Consider the following 16,041-nt stretch of genomic DNA (forward strand, 5'->3'; position numbering starts at 1 on the left):
AACCTCAAACCTGATTTGGAGTCGGGTATCTTGAATGCTTCCCATATAGAGATGTGTGTGTGATGTTTTTGTGACAGATGGGTTAGATAACAGTCCTGTTGTTATATTGAAAGTGTTCTTATTCTCTCACAGAGAGTGGACGGGTCCATAAAGTCCTGGAAAAGCCTGTTTTTGTGATTGCGGAGTATCAGCCGTTTCCACACGGGACACACATCACCGGCATGCTTCTGGACACTTCTGAGGTACGACACACAAAACAACCACTTCCACATGACATAAGCACCTAAATGCTGAAGTAAAAGAGGAGGAGAATGATGACAGTCTCAAACAATAGATCATCATCAAGGTCTTGGGATGAATAATCTGATCAAATTCATATTTTGAATGCAATGCGAGTTGCTTTGAACAAAATGTTATTCAGTGGATTGTTGTAGGTGATTATACCGTATATATGATGTACGAACATCCAATACTTTGAGCTCACTGTTAATATAATATAGCCGTTTTATTTTGCTTTTAATAACTCTGAAGATTCAGATACTAGGGATGCATGATATATCGGTATCAGCCGATATATGCTAATTTTTAATGTTATCGTTATCGGCCTGATGAGAAAATTTGGCTGATATATAGTAAAGTTGATAAATAATGGATTATTTCCTTCAGCTAAGACACTTCAGATGCGCACTGTTCAACATGATGGGTTTAAATGGCTTGAATTATGATTGGAATCACCAGGGCCGGAGTGGGGCCACTTTTCAGCCCGGGAGTTTCAGGCCCAAGACCGGCCCACTTTTTCCTTTTATTGGAATTCCAAATTAGCACTTTTTCTAAATTGGATAAATGAAGCAACAGTTCAGCTCTTACTATTGTGTAGTTTGTATTAATAACAAATAATGTAAAGGTTAAATAATAATTCACTTAGACTTTATAAGCAATTGCGACTTTATGTCACACAATTCTGACTTTATATTTCGCAATTCTGACTTTATAACGCGACTTTATATCACAATTCTGACTCTATATCTTGCCGTTCTGACTTTATAAGCAATTGCAACTTTATTTCACGCAGTTCTGACTTTATATCTTGCAATTCTGACTTTTAAGAAGCAATTGCGACTTTATTTCACACAATTCTGACTTTATATCTCGCAATTCTGACTTTATAACACACAATTGCGACTTTATATCACGCAATTCTGACTTTATAACACGCAATTGCGACTTTATTTCACGCAATTTTGACTTTATATCTCGCAATTCTGAGAAATAAAGTCAGAGAGATGTAAACTCGCAATTGTGAGATAAAAAGTTACAATTATCTTTTAAAATGTTTTATTCTGTGGCGGAAACAAAGCTTCCATACCTCCTGGCCTCTTCCTCCCATCCATCCTCCCTGACGTGTTCCGTTACTGCAGGGCCGGCCCAGCTATCGGTTGGCGCGGGTGGTGCCGCGGTAGCCTACCTGAGAAAACGTTTTGGGAAAGACGGACTATGGAACCAACCAACTCTATAGGAGGGGAGAACTCCCTCACATGGTACAACCCATGCAGAGGCTGCGCGCTGCGGTGTCAGAATGCGAAACGTGTGTAGCCTATGTAACTAACGTGACATTGAAATGTAAAAAAAAAAAAAAAAAAAAAAACCTTTCCTCGACCGGCCCAAAAGTGAAGCGGCCCACCGGGAATTCTCCCGATTCTCCCGATTACCCACTCCGGGCCTGGGAATCACTTCAAAAAAGGAAAATACAGTTCAGTGCAACATGTGCAAGTCTATCATATCGGCTACATAAAATTATCATGAGAACATTATAATTGTGTTTGGGGCGTGGCTTTTTAATGGGGAGACTTTTGTTTTTGTAATCAGGCTCTCAAAAATTATATAAAATTTGGATATAGATTTATCGGCCAATATATCGGTTATCGGCTTTCAAATATATCGTACTGTATATACGTATTGTTGCGTCCCCAGTAGAGATCCCTGAAGAGCGCTCAGCTGTTAGTGTCTTAATTTGGTTCTTTCTTTTTAATCTCATAAATGTATCATTGGCGTTACTAATGTATCCGTTGTTTAATTTCTCAGAAGCGTCTGTTCGTGAGTTCCAGTAATGAGGTTGTTCAGATTGACCTGCAGACATGTGGTGTGTACGGAGAGGAGTGTATCGAGTGCATGTTATCTCGAGACCCCTACTGTGTTTGGAACGGTTCGCAGTGCATCAAGGCCAAGTAAGCCCCCCCCCCACACACACACACCCACACCCACACACACACACACACACACTTCTGCTTCCTTTCTGATAACAGATGTAACACTTAGCATGGCCACATACCTAAAGCTCCACAAACCTTTTAATAAAACTCATAGTAGTCCAATGATATATTGAAAGAAATGTAATGAGTGTTCTGGGTGGTTGTGCGGTGGTTTCATACTGGTTTCTCTGATCTGCAGAATAAGTTACACACTCAAGTTTCATCCTTAGTGTTTGAGGTTTGTTCATATCATTATGAGCACTAGTGAAAATGCTGTCTGACTTGCAGTGTGCAGATCAAGTGACGCTGAATCATTCTGAAACCACACTATAACCACTGAAAAAACTCTTAACCTGTTTGCAGCGCTTCACCTACTCTGACAACTCAACCACAGAATACATATTTTAATATATTTACACTCATTTCCATATTTTCTACCACTGAAACACAACTCCCCCACCCACACACACACACACAACTGAAACCCACACGGCATCATTAAAATCTATGCAAAATACAGTTTTTATGGAAGTATCAGTGATGTTTCTTGTTTTCCACAGAGGCCGAGCTAAAGACCCCCACGACTGCAGTAAGTCTGGCTCTGGGATTTTCCCTGTAATGACATTTGTGGTGCTGATGATGAGTTGCTTTTCACTTTTAAATGAATTTCAAATGAACTCAGCCCACCTACAGGAAGTCTAGGGGTCGTGACTGTGGTCTACGTCACAGCTAAACCAATGTTTTATGCTAACCATTAGGGCTGGGGATCGATTCAGATGTTCCGATTCACAAGATCTCAATCCGAGTCAGTTTTCACCCCCGCCACAAAAAAAAATATGAATGAATAAAATAATGTATCCTTGTATTGCAATAAGATTATGACACCCAGAATTTTAGATACCAGCAAAATTGAATGATTCTCGATTCCAATTTCAATGCCACAGCTAAAACTTACTAATATCAATTTCAAAGATTATTAAAAAACAAAAAGGACAGATAATTAAATTACAAACAATAGCACAAATAAACAACTGAAATAATCAGTGCTTTAAAGGTTTTTCCAGGCAGATCTAATTGTGGTTTTCAGGTACAGAATCTGAGTAAAGTAATCACATGTAAAATAACACTGTTTATACCATGGTCTGGGTGAATACTTGATTCTGATTGGCTGCAGGGTGTCCATTAAAAAGTGATAGGACACCTAGTAGATAAAAAAAAAAACAAGGAAAACCAAGTTATTGTTTGTAAAAACTTCAGATTTCGATTGTAAAACTAATTAAAATATAATCGAATGTTTTAAAAATGTGTTATTTGGCAAGTAACCATGGTATAAGCGGGTTAATGCCCTTCGAGGTGTCCACTGTCATAGATATCATATAAAGGCTAGATGTCTCGTCCGCGCTGCTGGCCAATGGAGCTCGACATCCTCACACGGCGGCCATCTTACCACAGGGTGCTCGCTCACTCATAACATGGTGCATGTACTTTTAAATAACCATAACTTGCTCAATTTTCTACCGATTTTCAAACTGTTTGGTTTGTTATAAACGTCAGAGATGTAGCTATTATACTGCATCCATATGAATAATTATGTTCAAAATGTTTAAGCATTCAGAATTATAGCCACGTTAATAACGTTTGTAAGAAACCAAACCGTTTGTAAATCCGTCCAGATTTCAGCGAGATAAGAGGATTTGTGTGCGTGCTGCTCACTCACCTTAATTCACAGAGCCCTGTCCTAAGATGGCCGCCGGTGATGCCGGAAGTGACTCCGCCTTAAGACATCTAGCCTTTATATGATATCTATGTCCACTGTCAGGTATTAATGGACTTCGGCGGAGGTTCATTAATACCTGACAATGGACACCTCGAAGGGCATTAACCCTTGCATATAATCTTCACTGTACAAATTAAATAAAGGTTAATCCTTGTTGAAGTTACAAAAACTTTGTCTTTTTTAGTTTGATTAACAGAAGAGACGGCAGCAGGAATATTAGGCTGCTGTCTCTTTAAGACGAATGCACAGATCTAATATACTGATACACGTGCGCTGAATCTACATGGGATAAATCTATATATAAAAATCAATTTGTGGCTTTTGAAAATCAATATGGAATCGACCACATTTTATAAAACGATTAATCAAAATCTAGATTTGGGAAACCCTGCATTCGAGTCTGACATGCTAACGCCACAATAATGAGTCAAATAAAACATTTAGTTAAACTATTTCTGCGTGTGGTATTAAATGAACTATATTTATAATCAACAAGCTTCATTCATCATCTCAGAATTATGAATATGATCTCTGAACCTGTGGTGCATTCTGGGATTGCTATCTAGATTGCCAGCTAACAGGTTTTGTAAAAGAATGAAATGTTTTCAGAAATATCCGTTTATGTCAATTCATCAGAAAGCTAAATCACATGACGTCTGTTCCACAGAGATGCCTTCAGCCGAGCCTTCAAGGACTGAATTAAGTGGCGAGACGCGAGTGGTTCGTGTCCCGGAGTCCTCTAGACACTTCCTGCTGTGCCCGATGACATCACATCACGCCACGTACCACTGGCGGCACGGGAGCGCGCGCGAGGAGTGTGTTAGCTCGGATCAGGGCTGCTTGTATCTCATCGAGCGCATGAACGAGACTCACGAAGGCTGGTACACGTGCGTGTCTTCAGAGGACGTCTATAACAGGACCGTCGCTCAATACCAGCTGCGCATGAGCCGCTCAGACGCTCACCGCCTCACTCCTGTGCCGTTACTTCTGCTCATAGTGATGTCACTTCCTGTTTTACACCTTTGACAGTATCATCTCAGCCTGAAGTTCCTGTCAGATCGGCTCACCTTCATTTCTAAAGCGCTTTATACAATAGAGTTTCAAAAGCTGAGGAACAGGAATACAGTGATCAGTGACGCAAGAACTCGGATCCAGAAAGACAAGTGCCATTGTTCATCTGGACAATGATTAATAATATTAATTTTATTGATTATTATTGCCAGAGCTTTTTCTATTCTTACATTCTGATGAAAGATTTTTAAATATTTTTGTATTTATAATAATTTGCACTGATGAATCACTCATGTGACCTGGGGTCTCATTTATAAAACTGTGCGTAGGAACCTTACTAAAAGTGTGCGTGCGCCCGAAAGCCAAAAATGGCGTACGCAAAAAAAATTCAGATTTATAAAAGCGTTCGTACACCAGAACCTGCGCTGAATTCACTTTATAAATCCCAGTCAGCGGAAGATTGTGCGTACAAGCGTCTCCTCCCCGAAATAACCATATATGGAGCTTACAACGCCTAGTTTTACTATGCAGATCCTCATCTGCATATCATTTGCATATGATTATTCATCCACGTAATAACGTTTAACGGTACAAGACACATTACATTAATAAAAATCAAGTAGTTGCCTATCCTTGGCTTGTTTTTGAATACATAAATCAAAGTGTAAAATACATTTCATCTTTTCCACTTGCCGAATTGTATTTTTAATTGATTTATATTTTTAATGGAAACAGATAGGCCTTGGGCATTATTTGCACGAAACTATTTTCTCAGACAATCTGGTATTATCATGATAAGCAGTTATCTCTGTGGTTAAAACATTAAAACACGCCAGAGGAAAAGTGTTCAAAAACAATCGCATCCACAACAAATATTTCTATTGACTGAATTTGAATATAAAAATGTTGTAACTTCTCAGTAATGATTTCATGTTTAAGTGTTTAACTCCATAATTTGAATGGCATATTTAATCTAAATGTTTATATCAGAAGTAAAACATAGTTTAAATCATTATTTTATTTATTTAAACTGTTATTTGCGTCAGTTTCACTAAACGGCTCAACACGCTCGCTGCCGCGGACATTTAAGAAGGGATGGATATTTGCTTCAAGTGGCTTGGTGAGTGAAATTATATTTGTATTATCTTTCTGTATATGTTTAATTTTCTTTAGATTTTCTGTCTAAAAGTGACCAAAAAGACACTTAACTCCAGCTCACCATCGGTGTCGCCAATTCCCTTTGTCTCCAGAATGTGCGTACACTCGGCTCACTCGCACATTCCCCCGTCAAGTTTGTTTTTTATAGAGCACAACCTTTGCGTGGGAACTGGCGTACGTACGTTTCCAGACCCGTTTTGTGTGTACGCACGCTTTATAAATGAGACCCCTGGACTTTTCTAAGTAAACAGGGTAAATACTCCAACATATACCAGATATACAGTATATAAAATGTGCAATATCATAAGAGTCGAGTTGATCATCAGTCATAAGAGTATGGGAACACACAAGGTTGATGTGGGAGAGGATCCGTTCGGATCTGATGATTCCACATCATTTTTTACAGGATGTGGAGAGATTATTGTTGTTATGTTCATGATCAGCAGTGTTTCGGTCATGTGATCTACCAGTCAAACATTCGGACACTCAATTTGTGTTCCTCTTGTATGGGGCGCCGTTTGTAAAGTGGCTCACGCTGAAAATAACAGCAACATTTTGTCACATTTAGCTTCAAACAATGTTTAAAAAACTGGTATGAATTTTTGACGGTCACTTTTTACCACATTTACAACAATATTTGTCAACTTAGAGATATTTTAAATAGTTAAATCTAAATATTAAATGTTACACCTAAATGTTAAATATTATATCTAAATGCTAAATATAAATCTAAATGTTAAATCTAAATCTAAATGTTAAATCTAAATGTTAAATGTTAAATCTAAATCTAAATGTTAAATCTAAATATTAAATCTAAATCTAAATGTTAAATCTAAATGTTAAATCTAAATCTAAATGTTAAATCTAAATATTAAATCTAAATCTAAATGTTAAATCTAAATGTTAAATCTAAATCTAAATGTTAAATCTAAATATTAAATCTAAATCTAAATGTTAAATCTAAATGTTAAATCTAAATCTAAATGTTAAATCTAAATCTTAATGTTAAATCTAAATGTTAAATCTAAATCTAAATCTAAATGTTGAATCTAAATCTAAATGTTGAATCTAAATGTTTTGGGTGAAACTAAATATTTAACTAATATGCAAATTCAAAATGCCGGAAGTGCCAAAATAAAAGCTCGAGGTGGTCAGTGTGTGTTTATAGCATGGTTTATAGTGTCAAATAACGAATAAAAACCATCTCATAATAATAATATATATATATAATATAATATAACGATAATAACTTCCTAAAATAATAAACACGTTTGGAGAAACTGTAGAGTATCGTGATGAGAGTAATGACATGACATTCAGTCAAAGTGAGCCCCCTAGTGGCTGGCTATTATGGCTACAGGTCATAAGTCCCGCACTTTTCATAAAAGTGACACTAGCCTACTCTTCAAATACAGTTTCTCCAAACGTGTTTATTATTTTAGGTAGTTATTATCACGATAATCTATGTCCAAGAGTCCATTTCCTCGGATGAGATGGTTTTTATTCGTTATTTGACACTATAAACCATGCTATAAACACACACTGACCACCTCGTGCTTTTATTTTGGCACTTCCTGTTACCGGCATTTTGAATTTGCATATTAGTTAAATATTTAGGCTGCGTCCGAAATCGAATACTTCCCTACTATATAGTATGCGAAAAACAGTACGCGAGCAGAGTAGTATGTCCGAAATCATAGAATTCGAAAAACAGTAGGCGAGAAGTACCCGGATGACCTACTACATCCGGCGAGATTCTGAAGTGCGCATACGATGGACACTTTACTATCCCATGATGCCACGGGAGAGGAGTTGTCGTCGTTATATTTGAAAATGGCGGAAAACGGAGACGCGGCTGTTTTCAAGTGTAAGTACTTTACAACACACTTTTTGTTTATTTGTGGTTAAATTGTATTCGTTTAACGTCATACAAGTAAACGATTGACTTGTTAAAAGTTTAAATAATGTAAATTGAGGGTACAAGTTTGTGAATTGGCTGCAAAATGACAATTTTATCATTATTATTATTGCCGAACAGAACGAGCTAATGTCTGTCAGTTAACACTGTTTTATTTAAACAACGACGTTGTTTCTCAGATAAATGAGAGGGTTACAAAACTTTTCTTTTTTAATTTTACAACGGTTTTATTTCTTCTTTACCAGTGTTGATATGTAATATGTGTTGGCTACAAAGCAAGCTACTGTAATCAAGTGTACCTCAACTTGTCCAACATTAATATTAATTTAATAATATAGATTGAGCATGGTTCATCACTAATGTTAAATTCTGTGTTGATTTTGCAGGGGCTGATGACCACACCTGTGTTCTTTATAGAGTGGCTAATGAAAGGGAGGAAAGAAAAGAAAGAGCGACGAGAGAGAGAGGAAAGATTCCTTCAGCTTTTAGAAATTGCTAAAAAAAAATTATAATAAAGAAAACAAATGTTACACACTCTCTTTCCATTTATTTGTTAGTAAGTTCATTTTGTAATGCTGTTTTAGCAAGTTTTATTACAAAACACTTAATTCCCAGGGATTTACAGTACCGGTAGTTAGATGGTCAGTTGTAAAGTATTTAATATGTGGCATGGAGTAATTAATATTTTTAAAGGGTGTTGTGTGTGCACTTATTTTGTGACAGATTCCAGATGTTTTTTTCTTCTTTTTGTTTTTGAAAAGCAAATTGCAGGTATATCTGAAAAATAGTGCCACACTGAAGAGAAATATCCACACACCCCAGACACCTTTAAAATGTATTTGCTTTATTTTTGTATATTATTTAACTTTTAAATGGATACAGAATACAAAAGTTTAAAACAAAATCACAAAACTTTGGCACAAAGTAGTATAATATAGCTTAAAGCACCACCAAAAGCAAAAGTTTTAAAACTTTTTTTATTAAAGTGTCATCTTGAGGGAAGAAAATCAACGTCAGCAGCTTCAGTAAGTTAACCTTCACAGGTTTCTAAAGATCTAAAGGGACTTTCTTACTAACAATCTCATTTGTTGGGCATCACTTTCAAATAATTTAAAATCTGTTTCTTTAAAAGCATGTGTACAAGATGAGAACTTTACACCCTGGGCAATTTTTGGATTTCCACATTAATTTTTCCTACCTAAATTTAAAGTAAATAATTTGTAAAAAATTAAGCTCAAATATGTGATGTGTAGCTAGAGCACCAGCACCTCGATGGCCTTTTTTTCCACCCATGGTCGCAATCAGTGACTGGATGGACTACCGTGAGGGGTGGAGGTCAGCTCCATCTTTAAAATATAGATGAAGAATTGGCGTTGTAGGGCTCACAATCTGTAAACGTGTTCATAGTTTATTTTAGAATACGATTTGAATCGACAAGACACTTGTTTTCGGTGTTGGATTATTTATATGTATTATATCTGTATATGCTCCATTTCTTATATGTGTGTGTGTGTATATATATATTATACACACACACACATACATATATATGAATACTTAATGTAAAAGCCTCTAAGTGCCATCTGGAATTTTCTTTTAGTTTGATTATTTTTATCAAGCTTGTATGTTTATGTTCAGTTATTTCACTTTAATGGCAATGAAAAGGACCTATTAATTGTCATTAAAGTGAAATTACTGAACCTAAATAATACAAGTTTGATAAAAATGCTCATTTTAGAAGAATTCTTTTCTTTTACGTCTTAAGTCTTCATATATACACATGTATGTATGTATGAATGAATGTGTGTGTGTATTGTATCTGACCTCGAGTGTGTTACCCTATTGTTCACTGTGTGTGTGTGTGTGTGTGTGTATATATATATATATGCACACACACACACACACACTGTGATATTGCCATCTATGAATGAATCGACAGAGATAAACACACGCATATTATTGATTCATTCATGTTTATTCATTGATGGCAATATCACAAGCAAATAAATTACTTTTTCCTTACCAAAAATCAACCTCTCTCATTGTTCACAGGTTTGTGTGTGTGCGAGCAACTGACCGCGACGACTCTGAATTGTGAGCACGAACGACGTAAAAACGCAGACGAAAGCGGAAAGAACAACTAAAAACATTGCTCTGGTGCAGTCAGTGGAACGGGCTCTTTAAATTTTCGCGCTGATGTGACCGCGCATGTTACGTGACAATACCAACATGGCGCATGTAGTACGTCCGGACTCCATTCATACTACCCGTATTCATACTATATAGAACGTACTTTTTTAACGGTCGCGAAGTACGTTCTAATTTAAATGTAGTACCTACTCACAAAGTATGCGATTTCGGACGCAGCCTTAGTTTCACCCCAAACATTTAGATTCAACATTTAGATTTAGATTTAACATTTAGATTTAGATTCAACATTTAGATTTAGATTTAGATTTAACATTTAGATTTAACATTTAGATTTAGATTCAACATTTAGATTTAGATTTAGATTTAACATTTAGATTTAACATTTAGATTTAGATTTAACATTTAGATTTAACATTTAGATTTAGATTTAATATTTAGATTTAACATTTAGATTTAGATTTAACATTTATATTTAACATTTAGATTTAGATTTAATATTTAGATTTAACATTTAGATTTATATTTAACATTTAGATTTAGATTTAACATTTAGATTTAGATTTAGCATTTAGATTTAGATTTAGCATTTAGATTTAACATTTAACATTTAGGTGTAACATTTAATATTTAGATTTAACTATTTAAAATATCTCTAAGTTGACAAATATTGTTGTAAATGTGGTAAAAAGTGACCGTCAAAAATTCATACCAGTTTTTTAAACATTGTTTGAAGCTAAATGTGACAAAATGTTGCTGTTATTTTCAGCGTGAGCCGCTTTACAAACGGCGCCCCATACTCTTGATCTTAAAAACCCTTTTTATCTAAACAAATGACTAAAATGACTAAAATTAAATGAATAAAAATAACTGAGCTTTTCAGATCTAGACAAAAAAGCTCAAATATTAGAGTTTTCATGTTTTGATCGCATCATTCCAGTTGTGTTATTCCAGTTTATCAACAATCATGTGTCTGAACGTTTGACTCCATGTGTAGCGTTGTTATTTATTGTGTTAACTTAAGACTAACAATTTCATTTACGATGATTAAATGTATATAAAACTATAGAGGATTTGATTGGATCAGTCAGAGATCGACAGCAGTTAAAGTGTTTATTATTTCCTAATGTCTAAATGTCATACATTATGAAATATCAATTCAACTCTCGGGTTTTGTAAAGAAAGTGTTGAAGATTGACACACAACTAGTGTCACGCGTCTTTTTCATCACTTCAGATGTTTTGATTGTAAAGTGTTTAAATACTTGTTGAATTATTCAGTTTTATTCTGTGTTTGTCCAGAGTCAGGTGATCAGTGTGTAACGCGACGCCTCGCTCAATCATACACTGATGTCTCGAGTGTGTCTGTATGGAGAGATGCGACTGATAGTCATATTTATTGTGAGTGAAAGATATGAATGGATTAATAACCACTGTGATGTGACTAACTTGGTTTATATATATACTGTATAGAACCATGTAAATTTGCCACATATGTTTGTTTTCTCTCTTGTATACTTCCTGATATATTTATATGTGTATTGCACTGTGAACTTCCTCATGTGAAATGTTCCAGATAACTGGAGAAACCTGTACACCAGAGTCACTGCACATGAGCATTGAGGAACTGAAGGTCAAACACACCCAGCATTAAAGGTCACGAAACTGGAAACAGAACTTCCACTGGAATGAATGTCTTCACATGTGGTGATGATGATCAGTGCTTCTGTGAAAGGCCTCGGAATAGAGACTTGAAAAGCTCAGATGTTAGGCTAGTGGTTAAAGTGGGATTTGTCAGGTGGGGGAACCCTCAGATTTTGTGTCGGTGCAACGGGGAAATGACTCACCGTGGGACAACATTGAGTATGATGGTATAGCAATACTTTTTGGGACAAGAGTGTCACTGTGGCACCGAGTATCACCGCAATATGGAACACAACCTTGTTTTTCACAATGTAAATTTAAACAAAAATGGGAAGTCCAAAACGGACTCAAATGTGCGGTAGTTAGGGGGGTTCGGGGGCATACCTTGTCATTAGATTATTTGTCAATACCTGCTCTCTCCTCATCTTCATCTTTCTATTTCCCTCAGTCTCCTCATCCTGCCCTATTTCTTCCCCTCCTAAAGCTGAACTTTGACTGATAGTCTTTTCATTTTCATCTGTCAGCGAAGTAAACATCTCAACTGATATTTATATGTTTTATGAATCATTTCCTTAACCCTTGTGTTATGTTGGAATTCTGTGCACTCCCCGTATGGTTCGGGTCAAATTGACCCGCATTGGATTCAATACAATTCCTCAAAAATCACACTATGAAAAAAAAAACAAAGATTCAGGTACAAACTGTAAACTTTTAATATCAATATTTGTCAAATATTCCAAAAATATATATCTGAAGATATGATTTGATGAAAATGTTTTTTAACCATTTTTTAAAACTGTTTTGTTTTGACAAAATTTGAATATACATTATATTTATATATATTTGCATATCCATTTTTTTTTTACTTTTTTTTTTTTTTTGCTTAGAACATCATAACTGAACAATTAAACAATTAATCTGAGCTCATTTTTCCTGCTGTCTATGTCGAAGTCTCAAGATATTTCAGATATCTTGAATATATAAATGAGAGCTTATTTTACAATCTGTGTCTGTCAAAGATTTTCATTTGTAATTTGCAATTAATTCTGAACCCCACGATTTAGATTTGTGTTTGGTTTGGGTTAGAGCACTTTTAGATACACTTACACTTTAGAACTGGAGTTGATGACATATATAAAATAAATGTTTTTATTTTGTGTCTGTACAGTTGCTTTTGAATAGCTGCCTATGGGGGTCAAATTGACCTGCGAGCATCACAAACCTAATAGTAATTTTGTTTGTATACATGTCAAAAAAAAAAAAAAAAAAACACCAGCATGTTGAAACTTTGCATGCATGTTCATGATGATAAATGTGAGAAAAAAAAAACACACACACAAAAAAAAGGTTTAATATTATTTCAGGTAGCTTGAAAAAAATAAATGATAGGTATTTTTTACCATCTGTGGCTGACAAAATATTTTTCTGTATTGAAATAAGTGTGGAAAACCTAATTTTTTAGCTTCATAAGGAAGTAAAAAAATAAAATAAAATATAACCAAGAAATGTTATTATTTTGGGTCCATACAGTTGCCTCAGAGCGTTAAAATATGCGGGTCAAATTGAACCACAAACATCACGAACGTACTAATAGTAATTTTGTTTGTATATGTAAAAAAACACCAGCATGTTGAAACTTTGCATGCATGTTCATGATGATAAATGAGAAAAAGTCACAGAATATCAAGAAAAAAAACATAGGTTAACCAATATTTCCAACAACTAGAAAAGAAACGGGTCAAATTGACCCGCAACATAACACAAGGGTTAGGCATCATGCGCTGTGGAAACGCGTCAAAGCATTCTCAGGTATAAATATAATATAATAATAAATAATAAAATATATTACAAGGGAAAACAAATGTCCGGCGAATATCGAACCTCAACCCCCGCGAGTGCATTCACGCATTAGTAATCGCTGGCGTGAACCGGACGTATGAAGGACTAAAAATGACAGAACGAAAAATAAATAAATAAATAAAAGTAGAAATAAATAAATAAATAAATGCAGAAATAATAGTAAAAATAAATACATTTTGGTAATATAAATGGCTATTTCTGTATTTTTACATGTATTTATTTATTTATTTATTTATTTATGCATTTCTATATGTATTTATTTATGTATTTATACATTTATTTATATATTTATGTATTTATATATTTATTTATTTATATATTTATATATGTATTTATTTATACATTTATTTATTCCTACATTTATTTATTTCTGTATTTCCACATTTATTTATTTCTGTATTTCCACATTTCTACATTTATTTATTTCTCTATTTCCACATTTCTACATTTATTTTTCCCTGCGCATGTATGCTAATTGACCAATGGCTAACCACGCCCCCTCCACTGTCCATTATTCTGCGCTCCCACCAAACGCGAATAGGGCGTCAAATTCGCGCGTATCCGCGTCTAGTTCGACGCTTGAACATTTTGAATCCAAAGCGAATAGGACGCGCGTATAAAGCGAGCATTTGAAGCGAAATAGCACCAAACTATAACGTTTACACTGTGAACTGTAAATCTTTGTTCTGGAGCTGAAGCTTATCGACCTTCTCAACAATAAAATTATTAATATAACCCTCCGATGCATATTTAAGGCCCTTTTGGTGACATCGAGATGATATATAATCTTTCTGTCTCCAAAAAATCATCAATTGCCTCCTGTGAAATGTTTCCTACTGACAGCTGCCAAAGCGCCTGTTACCGAATGTTGACTGAGTGAGTGGAGGGGGCGTGGTTAGCCATTGGTCAATTAGCATACATGCGCAGGGAAAAATAAATGTAGAAATGTGGAAATAGAGAAATAAATAAATGTAGAAATGTGGAAATACAGAAATAAATAAATGTAGAAATGTGGAAATACAGAAATAAATAAATGTAGGAATAAATAAATGTATAAATAAATACATATATAAATATATAAATAAATAAATATATAAATACATAAATATATAAATAAATGTATAAATACATAAATAAATACATATAGAAATGCATAAATAAATAAATAAATACATGTAAAAATACAGAAATAGCCATTTATATTACCAAAATGTATTTATTTTTACAATTATTTCTGCATTTATTTATTTATTTCTACTTTTATTTATTTATTTATTTATTTTTCGTTCTGTCATTTTTAGTCCTTCATACGGACGCACTCAATCAGACAGGAGAACCGCATAGACAGTATATAAACGGAGAACCGTGACTGAGAACATAACGCGTGTTTGTGAATGCGGGGCCAGGGGGTGATATTCAGTTTTGAATTGGTGAATGATGATTATTATTGAATTTGATGAGAATGATTTGATTTGAATCTATTTATTTATTAATTTATCTGACGTGTCGGAACGCTTCCCGGACCGCTCCGGCCAACTTTAACCCCTGGTTATGGAGTAACTGACACATGAACACACAGGATGTGACTAAACATCTGAGTCTCTCTTCACTGATGCGGGTCTAAACACACTGAACTCTTAACAGTGATGCACCATCTGCTGGGTTTCCAGAAACGCTTGTCACAATGCGTTTCCTTTTTTTATAAGCTGCGGTTCATTTTGACCGCAGACACACACATTTACTGACAGTAATGCCCAGCTGTAGTTCACATGATTGTGAGCGGAATTCTGTTCTACAGAGACTAGAGATGCACGATATATTCAGTTCAGCTCTAACTCTGCTTTATTGGCATGACAGCTGTTTCACTGTATAGACAAAGCATTTCTGATTTTTACCGTGAATCATCACAGATGTGCATACAGAACAATAAAGTAGAACAATCAGCATTTAGAATTCTATGAACAATTTAGAAATTTAGAATTCAGTGTGTGTGTGTGTGTGTGTGTGTGTGTGTGTGTGTGTGTGTGTGTGAGAGAGAGAGAGAGAGTGAGTGTTGGTGTGTGTGTGTGTGTGTGTGTGTGTGTGTGTGTGAGAGAGAGAGAGAGAGAGTGAGTGTTGGTGTGTGTGTGTGTGTGTATGTGTGTGTGTGTGTGTGTGTGTGTGTGTGTGAGTGAGTTTATAGTTAACACAGCCGGAAAGATCATTGGTGCGCCACTCCCCTCCCTGAAAGACATATATACTCCACCCGCCTCATCCGCAAAGCGACCACAATTGTGA

General features: G+C 35.2%; 1 protein-coding gene across 1 annotated transcript in view; it reads left to right on the plus strand.

Moving 5' to 3' along the window:
- Positions 1-6,797, plus strand: part of LOC308694521 (semaphorin-7A) — a 30,438-nt gene extending 23,641 nt beyond the window's left edge. The window contains exons 11-14 of the mRNA XM_081372106.1: positions 133-242; positions 2,083-2,225; positions 2,810-2,838; positions 4,694-6,797. Of these exons, the coding sequence (XP_081228232.1) occupies positions 133-242; positions 2,083-2,225; positions 2,810-2,838; positions 4,694-5,052 (641 nt within the window). The 3' untranslated portion in view covers positions 5,053-6,797. The remainder of the gene's footprint in view (positions 1-132; positions 243-2,082; positions 2,226-2,809; positions 2,839-4,693) is intronic.
- The last annotated feature ends 9,244 nt before the right edge of the window (positions 6,798-16,041 follow it).

This window comes from Scardinius erythrophthalmus (genome assembly GCF_964197995.2).
Source record: "Scardinius erythrophthalmus genome assembly, chromosome: 8".
In the NCBI taxonomy this organism is placed as follows: domain Eukaryota; kingdom Metazoa; phylum Chordata; class Actinopteri; order Cypriniformes; family Leuciscidae; genus Scardinius; species Scardinius erythrophthalmus.